The 18,949-nt window shown below is 43.7% G+C and overlaps 1 protein-coding gene across 5 annotated transcripts in view; it reads right to left on the reverse strand.

Annotated features, from left to right (window-relative positions):
• LOC135918021 (protein phosphatase 1 regulatory subunit 21-like) overlaps window positions 1-18,949 on the reverse strand; it is a 247,346-nt gene that overhangs the window by 41,371 nt on the left and 187,026 nt on the right. For all 5 annotated transcript variants that reach the window (XM_065451686.2, XM_065451684.2, XM_065451685.2 and 2 more), the window contains one exon: window positions 5,119-5,217. In XM_065451686.2, coding sequence (XP_065307758.1) covers window positions 5,119-5,217 — 99 coding nt within the window. The remainder of the gene's footprint in view (window positions 1-5,118; window positions 5,218-18,949) is intronic.

Raw genomic sequence — 18,949 nt, forward strand, 5'->3', positions numbered from 1 at the left:
ACTCACACGGGGGGGAGGGGGGGAAACAAGCGAAAAAAAAAAGAACAGCAAGGAACTGATACTTTATTCACGCCAAACAGCTCATCACTGATCGAAGAACAGCACACCAGGTGGCAGCTCACATCACAGAAAAAAGTCCTTGATTTATTTTTACTGCGACTTGTACACGCGAATGATGGCTTTTTCAGCTGCAAACACTATTTCGAGCCCGTCCTCGTTGTCACCGTGAGTGCCAAAGAAGTGGCACAGCAGGTCTGCCACATCCAGCACTTGTGCGGGCATACGTACATTGGGTTCACCAATATCAGGCTCTGAGCTGTCGTTGACACATTCACCACTGTCGTCATCAGGCACTGTCGTCATTAGGCACCCCCGTCCCCGCACGCACAATTTCCGCCTCCGTTAGCTCTTCTGTCGTCACCCCATCAGCATGAGCATTGACGCACGTGCAGAAGGTGGCACAGTCGGGCGCAACGCCGGTGTCAAGGGGAGCGTCCCACGACGCTAGGGCTTGGTCGCCCACAACACCTTCATTGGTGGCAGCACTAATATTTTTGCTGTAACCACCGCTGCCGACACCAAATGAGGCATGCCAGAAGCAACTGGCAATCGTGCTTGCCGGTACAGCCATCCAAGCAGCCTGTAGCATCTCAATCGCCATCTACAAGTCGATTGTGGACTCGCGCTTCGTGCTCATATTGAGCAGAACCCGGTCGATCAGACGCTTGCGGAGCCCGACTTAAAGTTCATGGTAACTCCTTGGTAGAGGGGTTGCACAACTGCAGTGTAGTTAAAAAGCATAGCTCAATGTTTTTGAGCACAGTGGCAGTCTGGTGGGCCGCGCATTTGTCCAGTATGAGGCATATCTTCCGGTTCAGATTGCCCAGCCGCTCATCCCACTCCCGCAGCGATAGCGAGAAAATTTTTCTCGTCATCTACACCTACATATAACTCACTTGGAGCTTTCATTCGCCTTTAAAGTATCGTGGTGATGCACGTTTGCTGACCACGAAGGCGGGCACCTTTTCCGACCTATCCATGTTGGCACAAAGCAACACGGTTACGCGGACCTTGCTCTGCTCACTGCCGTGGCAACGTTCACATTTGAGGGCCAAGGTTTCTTGCGGCAGCATCTGCTAGAGAAGGGTGGTCTCACCCGCATTAAACAAATCCTTGGCACTGTATTTTTCTAGCAGCTGTCCAATGTTTGCCTTCGCCCATGCCACTGCAGCTTCGCGATCGACAGACTCCACTTCCCCGTTGACAGCCCTGCCGACGATGTCATGGCGCTCCTCGGAACATTGAAGCCAGCCGCCATTCGCCATAAAATCGTCGTGCTCTATGATGCACGTGAAGTCCCTCGCTTTGCGCTGCAACAGTGCCCCGCTCACAGTAATGCCACTTGCTCCTGCGTCCAAAAACCACTTGAAGATCGCCTTCTCTACAGCTTCAAAAGCCGGGGCTCGCAGTTTCTTTCTGTCGCCTTTTACGCCACATGTGACAGCACCACCAACAGCATCTTTGCTGCTCAACATCGTCGACAGCGCGCTCAATGTTATGTCGAAATCCTCGGCCACATTTTTTTTTCTTCACGCCGGACTCGACGGCTTTCAGCATAGTCACCTTCTGTTCGATCGTTCTGTGCTTCCGTTTGCCATTGTCGTCGTCCATCTCCTTTCTGGCAGCGAGAACTCGCACGAACCGATAGAAACACCGATATCCTTGATGCATATGCAGACAACAAGTAACAACAAAACTGCACTCAGCGCCACCCCACGCATGCAGCGGACGAGTGGGCAGGCCCACCAGTTCCAAGGGAAAGGGGAGGCCAGAAGACGCACATGGGAGAAGTGCACGTCGTGCGCTATAAGACGTTGACCTGACGGGTACTAAAATGATCAGTAAATGCTCTTTGTGGAAAAAAAAAATTGCTTACAATTACGTTACTTCCTAATGACAAATTTGAGCGCAGTTCTTGAGCTGTTACGGCTTTTCGATATATTGAGGCAAAGAATTCGTGCAAGACATGTATGTACACTTACAGACAACTTTTTATTCTTCACACATATTCCTTTTTCAAGAAACACTCCATTCACCGTTCTTGATTGTTATGAAGGAAGCTTTGTGGTCAGAGAAATAGACGTGCTGCACCAGTGCCTGGTTCGGCGTAGTACACTTCCGGATTCTCGCAATGCAATGACAGTGCTGGGCCTCTGCTCAGGCAGCTCATTCAGCAACAGTGGCAGACGAAGAACTTCCACCGATTGCCTTGCTCATGGCTCAGAAAGAACTGGCTGAGAATAAACTACTTATATAGGCAGACAGATTATATTATAATAAAAACCATCCGTGAGCCTTGGACAATCCGTCTGGTGCAGAACATTTCGTACCAGCTGCCACGAACGGAGCGTAGCTTGGCGCAACTGCCTCGCTTATTGGGAGGTTGCGAGAGGCAGCGCGAGGCGCATAGGAACGTTGCATGGCAAAGAGATGTCAGTTACTGACTGACATCACTGACACTGCCAGTGAGTCAATTGAAGGTGGCTTTGGGTTTCAGCTTGGGAAGCGCAAACTGTGATCTGCTGATACTGAGCCGGCGCTTCGGCAACTGGGGAACAACGCGCGCGGTCGCCGCCACGGAGGAGAGGAGGGGGGAAGGGGTACACGCAGTGGTGTATGGCGACGGCTATGTGTTTTGGCTTGGGCAGCAGCACATCATTGAGATCAGCCACCACCGAGCTGGCGCTCTGATTGCCGCCGCACATGGGTGGCATTGGAGGAGGAGGGAAGAAAGCAAGGCTCACGCCGTGCGCGAGAGATGGCACCAGGAGCTCGCGCAGCTAGACCAGCGTGTTGGCCCCGGCTATGAAGCTGGTTATGGCGAGGCACGACAGCGCCGTGAAACGCAGGAACGGGCGCCAAAAATCTGCGCTCTAAAAAGGCTCATTATACCCATTGCAAAGAAATTTTCACATCGTTAAAACAAGGTTTTCAACACATGGGTATCTATTGGAATCTCACGAGGAATCACAATTGCTTCATTATATCGATTAGTTTGTCATATCCCATTTCGTTATAACGAGGTTTTACTGTACAACATTCCAACAACACTAAACATATGAAAATGCAACCAGTTGGAATAAAAAACAGTTACGGCTTACTGTTCTTCCATTGTGTCCTAGAAAAGCATTAAGTATCTATAAGTCATATTGACTGTACTGTTCACAAATTATTCCTTAATTTTGTTTGCTACATTTTCAGTGTATTTGTGTGACTGATAAGTATGCTGTACAATGTAGCATAACTGTGAGTTGGCCTAGTTCCAACAGATTCATTTTAGAAATACTTTTTGTGCACAAAACAAACAGGGACAAAGAAAAGCAGCAACACAAGCACGAGCGCTTTCTAACAATTGGTTTTATTTTCGAAGAACCACCTGCTTAAGTACCCACAGATCTGTGCGATCCAATCAAGAGAACACGCAAATAGCACATATAACAACACTAGTGATAAACTGCCTCAGATCAGCGCTACCCGGTGAACATAAAAACTGCAAAGCACATAAAACAAGCAATTCAGATAAAAATGTGTTAAAGATGTGACGACAGGAGTGAATTCTCTTTATCTCACAACGAAACAGAAGGATGACTGATGCATTTTTCCTTTAGTTTTGCAATCCAGTGAGCTTCCACAATTTCTCTTGCAGTTTGGTTTCTATACCTAAACAATATGTCAGTGCGTCTAAGACAGGGTGAGCAAGCATGTTCTTGACAATGCATTGCCAAATGCATTGTGTTGTAAGTGCATTTTGCAAATGCATTGTGTTGTAATACAATATGTTGTGATTTGCATATGCACTTTATGCATTGTAATTTTAAGTGCATTTGTGTGATTTATGAATATGTTGTGCTACGCATTGTAATCTGCTTGTTTTCTTTTTACTTTTGTAATGACCTATCTATAATCTCAACCTATGCACTTTGTACAGCTGCTGCCATGTAACGGTTACTAGGGCACTCTCAATCCATTCTCACGGCTTTTATCCCAACAGACCTTCCAGCGTATTGCCTGGTAAATAAATAAATAAACTTGAATTTTTCACTGGTTCACAAATGTTACAACCTTATTGCTTAGTACACCGTGCTGCTTCATGCATGGGAACTGTCTCGAAAGTTGTTGGCAGTTCCGTAGCAAGGTAAACTTGTCTAATTAGATTGCATGCGACATGCTCGCATCGGCGAATTTTCACGTGCTGCATACTTCCGCGTGCCGCTGCTAAATGGCGAGAGCTGCGCATTAACCTCTGATGCAATGGCACATCCACCGGTGATCTGGAGTGTGCACAATTTGGCCAAAAGATTCGGTCCTGTGTAAAGTCTGCACCCGACCGAAATTATAAAAAAAAAAAAGTGTGGCCCCTTACATGAGTCTAAACAGTATTCCAGAATGCACGTGAGTACCAGCGATTATGCTAGAATCTGTTATGCTAGTCAGTGCTCTTGACCTGTAGATCAGATGTCTTGGATAGACAACTGTGCCCACTGCTTTCGCTGCATTGTGATTGAGTGTTGCTTTTCTGGGCACAAGTTTGTCCACTAAAGTTAGTTTGCATCACTCACAGTTGTGCCACAGTCTGGTTCCTCCCCATCACTAAAACGTGACACTATTCTCAACCTGTGTGTTAAATGAGATAATCTACAGTACTGTTAGCTTTATCTATAGTTGTGTCTTCTGTGTGATACCCTTAACTAGAGAGCCTTTAAGCGTAACTTGAGCAAACAACAAACAAACAAATAAATTTGTGGTTATTGTTTATTACTTAATGAAAAGAGCGCTACGAAGACACGGACTAAAAGAACAACATGTACGATGGACCTGTTTTTTTAGTTCGTGTCTTCGTAGCGCTCTTTTCATTAAGTATGCAAAACCAACTCGCCCACATCAAGCTTCTGCTGCTTCATATTGTTCATTAGTGTGGAGCATTGCCGTAGGGGTCAAAGAAGACAAATACACTGTCTTGGATAATATTGACACCGGTTACATGAACAGCTTTTCCGATTTCGTGGCTTAATGAGACAGTATGAATGCCTTCCACTAATGCATGAAAGACAGGCTTACCCTGAGCTGCTGTAGCGTGAGCTGCGTGTCCTGAAGCTGGTTTTCAAGCTCCACCTTGTGCTGCTCTGCCAGGTGGAGCCTCTTCTGAAGTGCCTTGCACTGCATGGAGAAGCACCAGCACCATTAGAACAAAAGCATTACCTGCAATACACAAAACCTGCACACCAGGAGGTCAGATGTCACATATCAGTCAGGCAACCATTAAGAAGATGCTTTGTCTAACAGCATTGCAATTAAAATATTTGCAAAATGTAACAATGTTCTCATTAGGTGGCTACAGAACTAATCTCAATGAAATATGTAATACTCAAAAGAAGACTAACAGTCGTGATTGTTATAAGCATATTTCTTTTATTTTGAAGAGGTGGTACAAGCATTTGCAGGGCGACATATTTTCACTCACAAACAATGTGCCATGCAGTTCTGGCTTAAAGCGCTTATGCATAAATTGCAGCAAAGCAGGAAGATGCACAATTAATTTTTAACTTTTGTGCAAAACTAAATTTTTCCGAACACATGACCACTGGCTCTCTTTCTGAAGCTGCTCTGCCTATGGGTGGTTCCCGGTGAATTTTAGTACATGTGTACATAGTCGGCTGCTTAGCACTACAGCTGTATTGACATATGTACTTGTTTTTCATTCTCTGGTGACTGCCTTTCAGCGGCTAACAAATGTTAAATGTAATCACTCGGTGCAGGACACGCCTGCATGTATCGGAAGTTTCTCGAATGTCAACAATAGTTCTGTCTGTTGTCTGTTGTCACTGAACCTTGCGTAATCTGATTGTATACACAGCGCGAATTGTGTAGTACTTGCTGGAAGGCACGCAGGCACGAACGATTACGCTATATTTTTTTACACTTAGCCGTAGTAGTGAGATCTGTATGCACGGGCTCAACTTTTCGGCCTTCTTATCACAGGGCATTTCAAGCAGCTGCACCAAGCACCCCTACTGCTTCTCGACATAAATCCATGGTCTGGCACCAGCAGGCGTCAGTGTCGGCTGCGCCCTGTTTCAAGGCTCATCGTCATGTCGTGCACTACAAAAGGAGCTCCATGGTCGTTGCAGCTTTCATTTGGCAGTAGCAGTGAGAGCTGTGTGCACGGGCTTAAATTGACCCTGAAACGATTTTGACAATTTTGTACAAACGTACTGAGTCGTTAAAGTAGGTCTTCCTTATCATTAATTGACACATCTAAGTACTGTAATGTGTGTAATTTATTATAAGCTTTTAAAAATGTATATCGCTGCCGATCACAGCACACTGCTTGGCGGAATTTTCAGCCGCCCCTACCCATGTGACATAAATCACCCAATTGATGTCATGAGGGTGAGCTATCCGATTGGCTGCCCGAGGCATATCATAGATAATTTTTCATCCTTTAAGGTGAACTAATGATGTTCGCAATAGTTGGAATGTTAGCTAATTTGTTTCTATAAAAAGAATGTAACAGGAATAGAATGCACAAGAACAATTTTTCACTACACTTAAGCACTTCCGGCACACAGCAAGCGTCATCTGCTTGTGTTACAACATGCTCCTCCTTGACGAGAGCTTTGCGATCAGTGTCGGTCTGTCTTTCCATGAGCACCATGAATCGACTTTGGTGCGTTGTGGGCTGCAAGCGTAGCGACTGGCAATATGTCAAGCTGCGACATCGTGTCCCTCTGTAAAGCAGCAGACGAGCGACGTGGCTGCAGCGCACCTGACTGTCACTATCCGATCGGTGCCAGAATTTGCCCGTTTGAGGCCATCCCTTTACACCGGAGGATTACTACCACAATAGCGTTTCGAGAGTCCGGTATTAGAGTAAATGCAAGCTTAAGGGGGCAGGGCCTGGCCGTTTGACCGTGTCGTTTCAAGGGATGAGCAGAAGTGCAAATATGAATGGTCTGCATGGTGCAGCCATCTGGTGGCACAGAGCTCAACCACACACAGTAGCAGTAATGAAATGTATTCTTTGCTGCTGGTGTAAACTTTTTGCAGGAGTAAAATCGTTAACATGTTGTTTTTGTAAATGTTTGAAATGTTTTAGACTTGGTTAGAGCAATATTAGCTCTTTGTTTGGCTGGTTAAAGGGACACTAAAGTGAAAAATGATTTCTTCTGCATCAGTAAATTACCATTATACAACACTAAAAACACCACTCTTACAACGATAAGACGTTTGGTAAGCCATAAAAAGCGCAAGAACGAAACACGGGTGGCGACGCCTACTGAAGTTCTTGCACCTGGGGGCTGTGACGTCTTGGATTTTGATGGCATCTTCTAGGGCCTACTAATTATATATAGCGGTACAGATTGACTACATTGTGTTCTAAAGGGAACAAATATTAAACACGACAAGTTTCGAGAACCTTTATTCAGCCAACGCGGCCCAAATGCGAAAACATACTTTGAAATCCCTGACGTCACGCTGACGTACCGGCGCTGGGGTTTCGGCACGAAATTCAAATACTGATACTTGGACCTTCATTTTCTCATCTAATAATGAAACTATTTTTTTTAAATGACTGCCTGCAGGGTTCTCAAACAATGCTTCATTAGTCTAAACTGATTTATTGTTTCACTTCAGTGTCCCATTAAGCTCTGCGTGAACAGGTGAATGGACCATGCAGACCGATCAGGCCGCTCACGTACGTCTACGCTAAAGTTGCTTCATCGGCTTGAGTTTATGCTTCCACCCATCCGTCGAAAGGCCCAGCCCGCCTGTGGTTACTGGAATACCAGACACATTCAGCGCTGCGACAGAATGCTCGCAATGCACGCTGCTTCGATAGCTCTCGCTTGGGGTCGACTGCCAAGCAGCTGGCGAAGAGTTTGGAGAGGATTCACACGCTCGCTCCTAGAGAACCGGAAGTCGACGACATGACGTGCCATCATGATGCAGAGCCAGTGAAGGCAGAGCTTAGTCCAGATCACTCGGCAAACGAGTTGAGGAGAAAATGCATGGGTATGGAGGAGGGTAACTTGTAATCGTCCGTAGCTCTATTAATGTGGGACGCTTCACACAAATTGTGGTGCGAATGATTAACTTTAGCTGTACCCTATGCATTTGAAAAATTTGTCCAAACCATTTCAGGGGCCCTTTAACTTTTCATTATTCTTATCCCAAGTTAGTGTTTTCATTATAGTGCCTATTTATTTCCCTGTTGAACCTCAAAGCTTCGTTGCTACTGCCAAATAGTGAATTCAGAGTTGTCTTGTCCGTCTGTACTGCGAAATGACAAACGATATTACCAGACTCAAGGAGGAAATGAAGACAGAACTACTTAAGCTATGAGATGAAACAAGAAAAATTTCTGTGGTTCCCTTGAAGAGGATTTGTAGATTGAAATCCGCAACCTAAGACATGAAGAGAGGAATATGATGCAGTCTTGAGTTTTCTTTCACTTCAATCAAGGAGCACAAAGAGAAAATGGACAATGTGGTTGCAGGAGCAGGAATCTTGAAAGTGAGAATGCAAAGCTTTGTGCTGAATACAAGTGTCTTGAAAGCAAAAGCCGGGATCTCAAAACACTGCTTGTTTTTGCAGGATATTACTCGCAGAAGGCAAACCCAGAAATACAAGAGTACTAAAAAAAGATGATGAATCTGTTAGAAAAATTGTGTCCAAGATTGGCAGTGCCATAAGTGAGGCAATAACTAAAGGCGATATCGAGGCCTGTCATCGAATGTTAAGTTGAGATACCAGCAAAAGTAACATTATTGTCCAGTTTAAGTCATGTGCAAAGTGAGACAGCATTCTAAAGGCAAAAAGAGCTCGAATCACAAATAAATTGTTGGACTGGCCACTGAAAACACTATCTATGTGACCAAGCATCTTTAAGCCTTAAGCCTTAAGAAACTTCTAGCTTCTGCCGTCAAGAGGAAATAGGAATACAAATGGATGTATGTCTGGTCATTTAACAGAAAAATTTATACAAAGCAAACTGACGATACGCCCGCCATGCACATTCCGAGCGAGCATGACAGTGACAATGCATTTTTAGGCCAGCAATTGCATCCGCGCAGGTGCAGGTGACAGCATGAGCTGAACGTTTCAGCATATTCATCGCAATGAATAACAGTTGCATATACCTAAAGTTAGCGTCACCTTCCACTATTAAAGCTAGTTACTCATCTTGCCAACCAGTTTTACATATTAACACCCACCCTGCAGTGAATAAAGAGGATGATATCTCAATTTATTTAGAACAATTCCTATTTAAATTGGATGTTATGTTATCTGAAACCTAATATGCAACTGGTAGCAGCAAGTTGGAGCTACATAGATATGAGAGTTTCTTTCTCAATTGACCAGAAAAACATGGAGGAGGTGTTGCACTTTATGACTAAACAAAAGAAAAGTGTTTTAGTACACGAGTACCGCGTGTCAAAAGAAGACTGTGAACTGCTAACAGTACTAAGTAACAATGAAGTATTTGTTGTTGTCTACTGCCTACCAGGTGGAGACGAGGCACTTCATAGAATTTTACTAATGTTTCTTGGACTGTACCTGCAAGAATAACTTTCACCAGGCTTGCGGTGGCGCTTTCAATATCCATATTCTAGAAGACAACAACGTCTTCAAGCAATTTGATACATTGTTGGCATCTGGTTTGAAAAATTTAATTACTGCGCCAACTTATATTACACGTCCCACATTGTCATGCCTCTACCTTCTAGTAAAAAACGTGGAAATCTGATATTTACACCGCTGATACTACTATTTCAGACCTTAGCGAACACTGTCGTGTTTGTACAGTGTGCAAAAAATGAAAAAGGCATAAAAGATGAGGTAGAAACTTTCACTGTTTAGTATATTGTTACGAAAGAAGTTTATTTACTGGGTGAAACAAAGTCCAGGAGGAAGCCACACGCAAGGGCCAACCGGTGCAGAGTACCGCCGAGATAATGCGCGTGCGCTCTACTTTCTCTGCCTCAGTCGCGCAGAGCTGCAACACTTTCCCCGGAGGCAGACGAAGCTCGCTGAACGAGTTAAAGGGCCTTGTGATGGTACTGCTTGAGTCTGGTCCAGTGAACAACTTGCGTCACACGTGAACGCCGGTTACTTGCCATCACTTTGGCAATGACATAGTTCACATCACTTAAGTGACTGACTATAACGAAAGGCCCCGTGTAAGTGGCAAGAAACTTCCAGTACAATCTCGTTTTGTGAACAGGTGTCCACAACTAAACATAGTCATCGGGAGTAAAGCTGACAGAGATATGCCACACATCGTAGCGTATCTTGCTGTTGCCTTGCGAGGACAACGTCCTAAGATGCGCCAGTCAACGTGCTTCTTCAGCATGACCCAGAGTTTGGGCAATTGAAGGATCTTCTTGACGCAATAAAGGTAGACTAGTGTCCAGAAAGCTCTGGGGAATGCGTGCTAACAGCAAACAAAAAATGGCACAAATCAAGTAACTTCATGCTTGGCACTATTCTACACGTATGTTACAAAAGGTAAGACAGAATCCCAATTTTTATGGTCAGCAGCGACATACATAGATAACACGTTGGTAAGGGTTCAGTTCGTCCGCTCCATGAGGCCACCAGTTTGTGGATGGTAAGGAGTGGAATGACTATATGCAGAACCACAAAGCCGTAAAAGTTCTTCAACGGCGTATGCGGTGACTTGCCATCCACAGTAACTGATGACAACCTGTGGAGCAGCATGACGTGATGCACAGGGTGTCTACCAAGTTGACATTTCCGAATTCCCTGAGTTTTTCAGGTTCTTCCCCGAGAGCTTTTGTAAAATTCCCTGAGTGACACAGAACTTTGCTTTACGTCAAGACAGACTGACACTATGTCACCCGATGCTGTCACTCTCTAGTAAGCATGCTAAGAAATGACTTAATCCAGTTTGAATAGTAAGGACTATCATTTATTTTATATAAAAAAGAAATCTGTAGAGAGTGGTTAGTAAAATGCACATTGAATAAGATAACTCTGAAAGAAATGGTAAAACTCATTGCAAATCGAATGGAACATTCTCAAATATGAAATGCATACATAAACAAATGTTTTTGAATATCCACTTCAGTCACGGATTATGATCGACTGTCGATACATATGTGTGTGAAACATAGGTGTTGCTTGCGACTGCACTGAAAGCAAATCAAGGTGACAGAATGACTCTTTGAGCATTTTATGATGAGTCACTATAGTTACAGAGTAACTAAATATTTGAATATTGTGAAGTTAGCCATGCTACGCTTCTTCATAAAAAGGATTAAATCCCCCACTCGAATTACATGCACAAGTTAATCATTAGTCTCAAGCATTTCAAGAAAGAAAAACTTTTATATATTTCAAGGTTGCTACCAACATGCCCCACATGAAGTATCACGTAAAACATGGTAGTGCCTTCGCCAAAGCGATACTCTGTAATGATACATATCACTCAGAAGTAAAATGGAAGTAATTTAGATTAACAGAACATTCAATTTGCCGTAAGCTTAATGTTCATGCTCTATTCCTTGCTACTACTGCACAGAAGTGGCAAAAATAGGTCGCGCCTACAGATGTGCACGCCGTGACTGAAGGTGATACGAGTATCAATTTATAGCAAGCTCATTGGTGTGAGGCCCGAACTTTGTCACAAATGAGATTCTCAACAGCTGGTGTGTCAACCTCAACTTTCCCGACATACACTCAGCTCGCACACAATGCCTCAGTGTTGCGCTTCACTGCTTCAACGAGTTTATTTCGGTTTGGATGAGGAACATCTGCATTCCAGCGTCGGCCAACACTTTGCTTTCTGAGCTCAAGCTCCTTGAAAAAAGCGGCGGCAGGCTTCCTTTCCTGTTCATTCCTCAACGTGCAGGTTCTTTCTGTTCTCGTCCTTGTACCGCGCTTTCACCCCACGGAACATTCGAAGCATCCTCTTCGTCAACTGTACAGTCAACGTCCGATTTTTCGGACTCATTAAGGGCCACGAAAATGTCCGTAAGATCGGGCAGTCCATAAAAATGAATGCATGTCTTTTACTGCCACATTAAAGGCTCAAACTGCCACAGGCACATCCGAAAAGGCCTACCCTCATGCTTATTAGGCATATCGGTGCCCGTACTGTGACAGGAGATGGTGGATGGACACGTGTATAATTAAGGAATAGATTATGTGTCCCGCAACAATTGCCCAGTCCCGCGCTTGTTATGCTTCACCACATAACATTTTTGTATTGAGGCAAAGCTGACTTTTGCGAACCGGCATTATGCAACGCGCCATACTTTCCGAGCTTCGAAGCCAATCGCGAGGACCACAAAGACTGAGTTAGTGCCACTGCTGCGGTCACAGCAAAAACTCTGGAAAATTGGACGGCGAAGGGATTTTGTGTTTGAAATTTCAGATGTTCTTAGACATTGATTCTATGGGGCACGTGATAGTGCCGCGGAGCCTTCGGGCGTGCGGAAAGTCTGCCATCGACTACAAACTCCAGCCGACGACACGGCATCAAAAGACGATTCGTTAAGATCCCTCCCTGTTACGCGAGTCAGCATTACTGCGACTTTCGTTCCTTTTTAGTAAAATTACAGCTAATTTTCTCTGATAGAAGCACAAAGTCCCTGAGCACTTCCACACTTCAAAATTCCTGAGAATTCCCGGTTTTCCCGGTTGGTAGATACCCTGGATGCAACAAAAATGAAGAGACATCTGCTGCAGTAGTAGATGGAAGTACCGCCGTTTCCATGTAGAGAGTGAAGTAATCTATTTTTATTTATTTATTTATTTATTTATTTATTTATTCAGAATACCCCTAAAGGCCCTCTCTCAGGAGGGTATTACATGGGGGGGGGGGGCAGTGCAGTAACGCATACAGATGTAATAAGTGAGTAATAAGTTAAAAACAAAAATTGGGAACTGATAAACAATAATTACAAAAGATAATAATACAAGACCAATAAGATTATTGTGGTAGTAATAATAATCAGAAGTGTACAAGAAGAATATGTATCACAAACACACGAAAAATGGAGGGTAATCTGGGTTATCGAAATCACTCAGACCATTAATGTATAACAAATCAGTAAACAATACAACACGTAAACTTAAAAGAAAAAGGCAAAACACCGCAATAAAAATAGGAACAATAACCAAAAAAATATGCATGTTACATAGAGGACAAGAACATCTTTTGACATCATTCTTAGCGGGAAAAAAGGGGGGGGGGACATGACACAAGAAAGGTTTATGCACTTTCATTAGGGATTAGAAGTTTCTGGGATTCATTTATGTCGGTGACGGTTGCGATGTGTGATGGAAAGCTATTCCACTCGGTTATGGTGCGCAGTATGAATGATCGGGCATAAGTTAGTGTGCGACACGTGAAGCGTTCGATTTAAAAGGGTGATTACGGCGGGGAAAGATGGCAGGGGGTGGCCTAAAGAAGTCCTCGCGAAGTGATGCATGATGGTAGAGCTTATGAAGAAGTGATAAGCGAGCGATTTTACGCCGACATGATAACACATGTAGTTCAGCACGATTCTTTAATGAAGTGACGCTGGTGTGACGTGAGTAATCCGAAAAAATAAAACGCACAGCACGGTTCTGCAGGGCTTCGATGTTTTTAATATTGTAGACTTGATCGGGATCCCAAATGGCTGAGGCATATTCTATTTTAGGACGGATTAAAGTGATATAAGGCTGTTTACGTAAGTGCGTTGGGGTGTGTTTCAAGTTACGTTTAAGAAACCCAAGTGAGCGGTTTGCTGAAGCAAGGGTGACATTAATATGGTAATTCCAGGACAGGTCAGACTGAAAGTTAACTCCAAGATATTTGTACGTGGTCGTAAGTTCCACTGAAGTATTATTTAGCAAGTAAGACGTTGGAATTCGAGAAGCTTTTTTAAATAAAGACATCAACTTAGTTTTTGAAGGATTTAGTGTCATTAGCCAAGTTGTGCACCACGAAGTTAAGGAGTCAAGGTCAGATTGTAGAGATTGGCGGTCAGCTTCAGAAGAGATGTTGTGGTAAATAACACAATCATCAGCGAATAGCCTAACTCTAGATTTGAGGGACGAGGGTAAGTCATTTATGTAAATTTGGAAAAGCAATGGACCGAGCACACTTCCTTGAGGAACACCGAATGAGACTGGGACGAAAGGAGAGTCAAAGTTATTGACGGACGTGAACTGTTGTCTATTAGAGAGGAAGGCTTGCACCCATGCCAGAACAAGTGGGTGAATATTAAGATGTCTAAGTTTTAGTAAGAGCCGGTGAAGAGGAACTCAAAACGCTTTTGAGAAGTCAAGGAATATGGCGTCAATTTGGATGCCGGCGTCCAATGATGGGTGTAAATCCTGAGTACATCCTGCAAGTTGTGTTTCACATGAGAAGCCCTTGCGAAAATCGTGCTGGTATTTGAAGATGATATTGTGTTCCTTTAAATATGTAATTACTTGTGAGTGTATAATGTGTTCCAAGAGTTTGCAGATGGTACTAGTTAAAGATATAGGTCTGTAGTTAAGTAGGGACGAGCGATCCCGATTTAAATATGGGCAGTAATTTTGCTATCAGCCAGTCCTGAGGAATTGTGCCTGACGATATTCATAGAGAGAAGATGGCTGCCAAGCAACAATAGATACCAGAAGAAATATGTTTAAGTATTTTGTTGTTGAAACCATTATGATCAGATGCAGATGACGTTTTTAATTTTCCGAGTAGAGATAAAATACCATCTTCATCAATTATTATTTCAGTCATATTACTACCGGAAACAACATCAATGCTAGGGCATGTAGTAATATCCTCAAGAGTAAAAACTGTTGAGAATGAATCATTTAATAACTTAGCAAATTCGGATTCAGTAACAGGAGAACCATTGGTATTAGCAAGAGTTACATCGGGGTGGTTGCTGGGATTTATTGTGCGCCAAAAGCGCCGAGGGTTATTTATTACCAAAGATGGCAAATCACGACTGAAGAAGCGACGACGAGTAGTTTTTAAAAGCTGTTGATATTCCTTGTCACACTTTTTATAGAGACACCACGAAGCCGATAGTCTGTTTTTGTCTGCCATTCTGAAAAGTCGTTTCTTCTTATTATTAAGTCGACGTAATTGCTGATTGAACCATGGAGAAATGTTGCTTGTTTTGATGGTCATAACCGGAATGTATTTGTTCATTAAGTTTGAGAGAGTATGTTTAAAAAGGTTCCAGTTATCTTCAATGGAACGTGACAAATGGGCAGCTAAAAAATGGTCCGTGAAATGGGATATTTCAAAACATATTGCATCAAAATTGGCTCGCTTATAGCACCTTATACACTTTCCAGCAACTCTCTTTTTGCTAAGTGAACAAGTTAAGCTTCCAGTAATTATGTCATGATCAGAAAGACCATCGAGATGGGCTATGTCAGTAGACAGGTCAGGTCGAGAAGTTAAAATTAGGTCAAGAATATTTGCGCATGTGCTCGAGCAACGTGTAGGTTTTTCGATAAGCTGGCACAACGAAAAATCAAGGCAAGAATCAAGAAATTCCTATGCCTGAGCATCGTTGGCTGAAACAGATAGTGTAGACCATTGAATATTGGGATAGTTGAAGTCTCCGAAGATTATAAGAACCGCATTTAGAAACCTCCCGCATATTTCAACAACAACGCGATCAAATTCACCTTCGAAGGTCGCATTCATGCCCGAGGGGCGATAAAAAATACCAACAATGAGGTCAGTGGAACCAAGCTTCAGGGACACAAATACGCTTTCAAGAAATGAGTTAACAAAGATAGGTATAGCAAAGAAATCTTTAGAAATTCCAATAAGCACACCCCCGCCTCTTCGATCCTTTCTATCGCAGCGGAAAAAGTTAAAATCTACTTGACTGACAAGAATATTATTATCGGAAACAGTATCGTTCAGCCACGTTTCTGTTAGTGCGATGATGGAAGGCGAACTTGAGTCGATAACAAGATAGTTCAATACTTTTAGAAAGAACACTTCTGATATTAGTGTAGAAGAAAGAGACCTTTCGGTCTGAACGAGATGGGGTGGTTACATGTGCTTGACGCTTAGAAGGGCCACGTCACGTAGGTGGGGTCATTGCTGAGCGTGGGTCTGTGCATGGTACACACACCGCGCATTTAGAAGTTGTGTCCCAAATGTAAGTGACGTTATTTAGGCACAGCCTGTCAAAAATAAGATGTACACGATCACCTTCCTTCCTTAGTGTTTTCGAAAACTGCAATAACTTCCTGCGTTTGTCCCGTACAGCCTCAGAATAGTCCCGTGTGACACTGAAGGACGTATTCTTTAGTTTGAAGCCTTTGCTCAGAATGGTTTGCTCATGGTCGACGCATGCTATAATCCAGTAGTAGCCAGCTAACGTCTTTGGAAGCGGGCCGAGCAAGTCGCTGCCGACTTTTTCAAAGGGTAATGTCGGTGGCCTAACTGGTTGAAATAACCTGCTGGAGCCTTTGTCATTTGCTTGTGGCTCTGGCAAACAGTACAGCTGGCGACATTGAGTTTCGTTGTTTTCCAGCACTTGGGCCAGAAAAATCTCTGGCGAAGTCGGTGTAGTGTGCGTGTGAAGCCAAGGTGCCTGGACATGATACTGTCATGCATAGAATGAAAGACAGCAGGGTGCAGGTTTTCAGGCACAACTAGAAGCAATGGAGGACAATCAGCCGAGTAATTTTTTTCTGTACAGCAAACCATTACGAAAAGTAAATGGTATTGTTCCTTCTGGCTCACGTGCAGCTGTCCATAGAGATTTTAAGGTAGGGTCGCAATGCTGCTCGCTCTTTAAGGTACTCAGGTCTGGAAAGTCCGAAGAGATGGAAATTAGGTAGTCATCCAAGTCATCATTGTCAGTTCTAGTGTGCGGCGAAGGGAGACAGGATAGGCAATCAGCATCTGTGGGACATCGTCCACTCTTGTAGTTGACAGAAAAGCTGTACTCTAGAAGGTGCAAAGCCCAGCAGGCCAACCGTCCAGACGGGTCACGCAGGCCAACGAGCGAACAGAGTGAATGATGGTCAGTCACTATTGTGAATGCACTCGTCAGCGGGCACACAGCGTGTATAGGCATTAACCCTTCCAGGGTCGATTCTTTTTGCCAAATGCGGCTGCCCACGGTCTATTCTTTTTTTATTGCAGATTTAAATTCTGCAGAGGCACCTGTTTCGAAAAAATTTACCGTAATTTTTCTAGGGTGACCGTAAAGTGACAAAAAAATATTTTGTGTTGGTATATATGTGCTGTTTATTCATGAATAACAACAATAAAAAAGAAAATAAACTTATAAAGAACTTATAAAGAATTAAAAATTTGATGCATTGTTACAGGCATAGTTCAAGGCTTAGAAAATGTGTACACAATATTTCGCAAGTCTGAAATGTTCCTCCTCTTACACTAACATTTATGTCCATAGCGTAATCGAACTGTGTAAGCGAGCACACTAAAATAACTGTGGTTTTGTACCCGTCAAAAAAGCAAAACATGTGACAAACTTCTGCTAATCTTCATCTTATCACCAACCAGAGGTGATTAGTTTTTGCGAGTCTCAAAAAAAAAAAAATAGAAGGAAACGCATGCACAGCGGCATCCTTTGTATGCGCACCCCTGTGAGGAATGAACGAGTAACAGGCAGTCACCCTTTGAGCGATTAGTAACGAGATCGAGTGCAAGAAGCCAAAACCGCCTGTGGAACACAACTCAAACTAACCGCCGCCCACCCGCACGCTCGCTAATGCATGAGCGGTAGTATATAGATGCGCCAGAGCAAACACACTAGCTCTAAAACAAACCATGCAACGAAAACCGAGAGAGGGAGGCACGAGAAAAAAATTCCCTGTATTCCCACAAAGTAGCCGCACAAGGGAAAGAAAAAATGTGGAAATTGGAATGCTTTTTAAACATAGAGACGGCACCGTAAATATAGGGCATCAACCATTTTGGATTTGTTCGCGGTGCCGTATATTTACATCATTGACACTCAAAGGGTTAAACCATGGTGCACGCTGCTGGCGGTGGTGGTAATACCTAGCAATGTGTCCAAGCATGCCGCAGCTGTAGCAAATGGGAGAGTCGTGGCTTGTCACAGGTAACATCGGTGACATGGGAGTCATGGGCAGAAATGAACTCTCAGGCTGGTTATAGGAGGGAGGAGCCGGCAGAACAAATTGTTGTGGTGCATCTTGCCGCTCTTCGGACAATCAGCATAGGTCCTGCGAGGCTATCAGTAACTCTGACGTGCCCAGGTGACTGGTGGCACATGAGAGCGATAGTCAAATGCACACTGATGGCACACATGAGCATCATCAATAACTTTAAGGCGTCCCAAGTTCTTCTTTAACCACTTGCCGAATCACCAAGGATATGTCGTCATGGGCTGGGACGGACACACTTGCAATAGTGGTGACACTGTCCAAGCGTACGAACTTTGGTCCAATCCTTCTCATCTTCAGCGGTTCAAATGCCCGGCAGTATTTCTTCAAATCAGACGGAGTACTATGATCTTCCTTCGTTATAAGAAAATTATCAACATCTTCAGCGATTCCTTTAAGCAGATGTCCTAATTTGTCATCTGTCATGGTGGCGCTGACGATTCCACATAATTTCAAAACAGCCTCTATGTACGTTGTACAAGTTTCGCCAGCTAATTGAGCTCATCGGGAAAGTGTGTGCTCAGCCTTCTTTTTCTTAGAGATCAGATCCCTTAAGCACTTCGTGAATTCTACAAAATTATCCCAGCTTGTCAGAACATTCTCGTCGTTTTGAAACCAGAAGAGAGCGGTTCCAGCGAGAAAACAAACCCACATTATCGAGCTGCTTCGTAGTGCTCCAGTGGTTGTGGCGACTCACTCTGTTGTAGTGTTTCAGCCAGTTGTCGACATCTTTTGC

This window comes from Dermacentor albipictus, chromosome 7 (genome assembly GCF_038994185.2).
Source record: "Dermacentor albipictus isolate Rhodes 1998 colony chromosome 7, USDA_Dalb.pri_finalv2, whole genome shotgun sequence".
NCBI lineage: Eukaryota > Metazoa > Arthropoda > Arachnida > Ixodida > Ixodidae > Dermacentor > Dermacentor albipictus.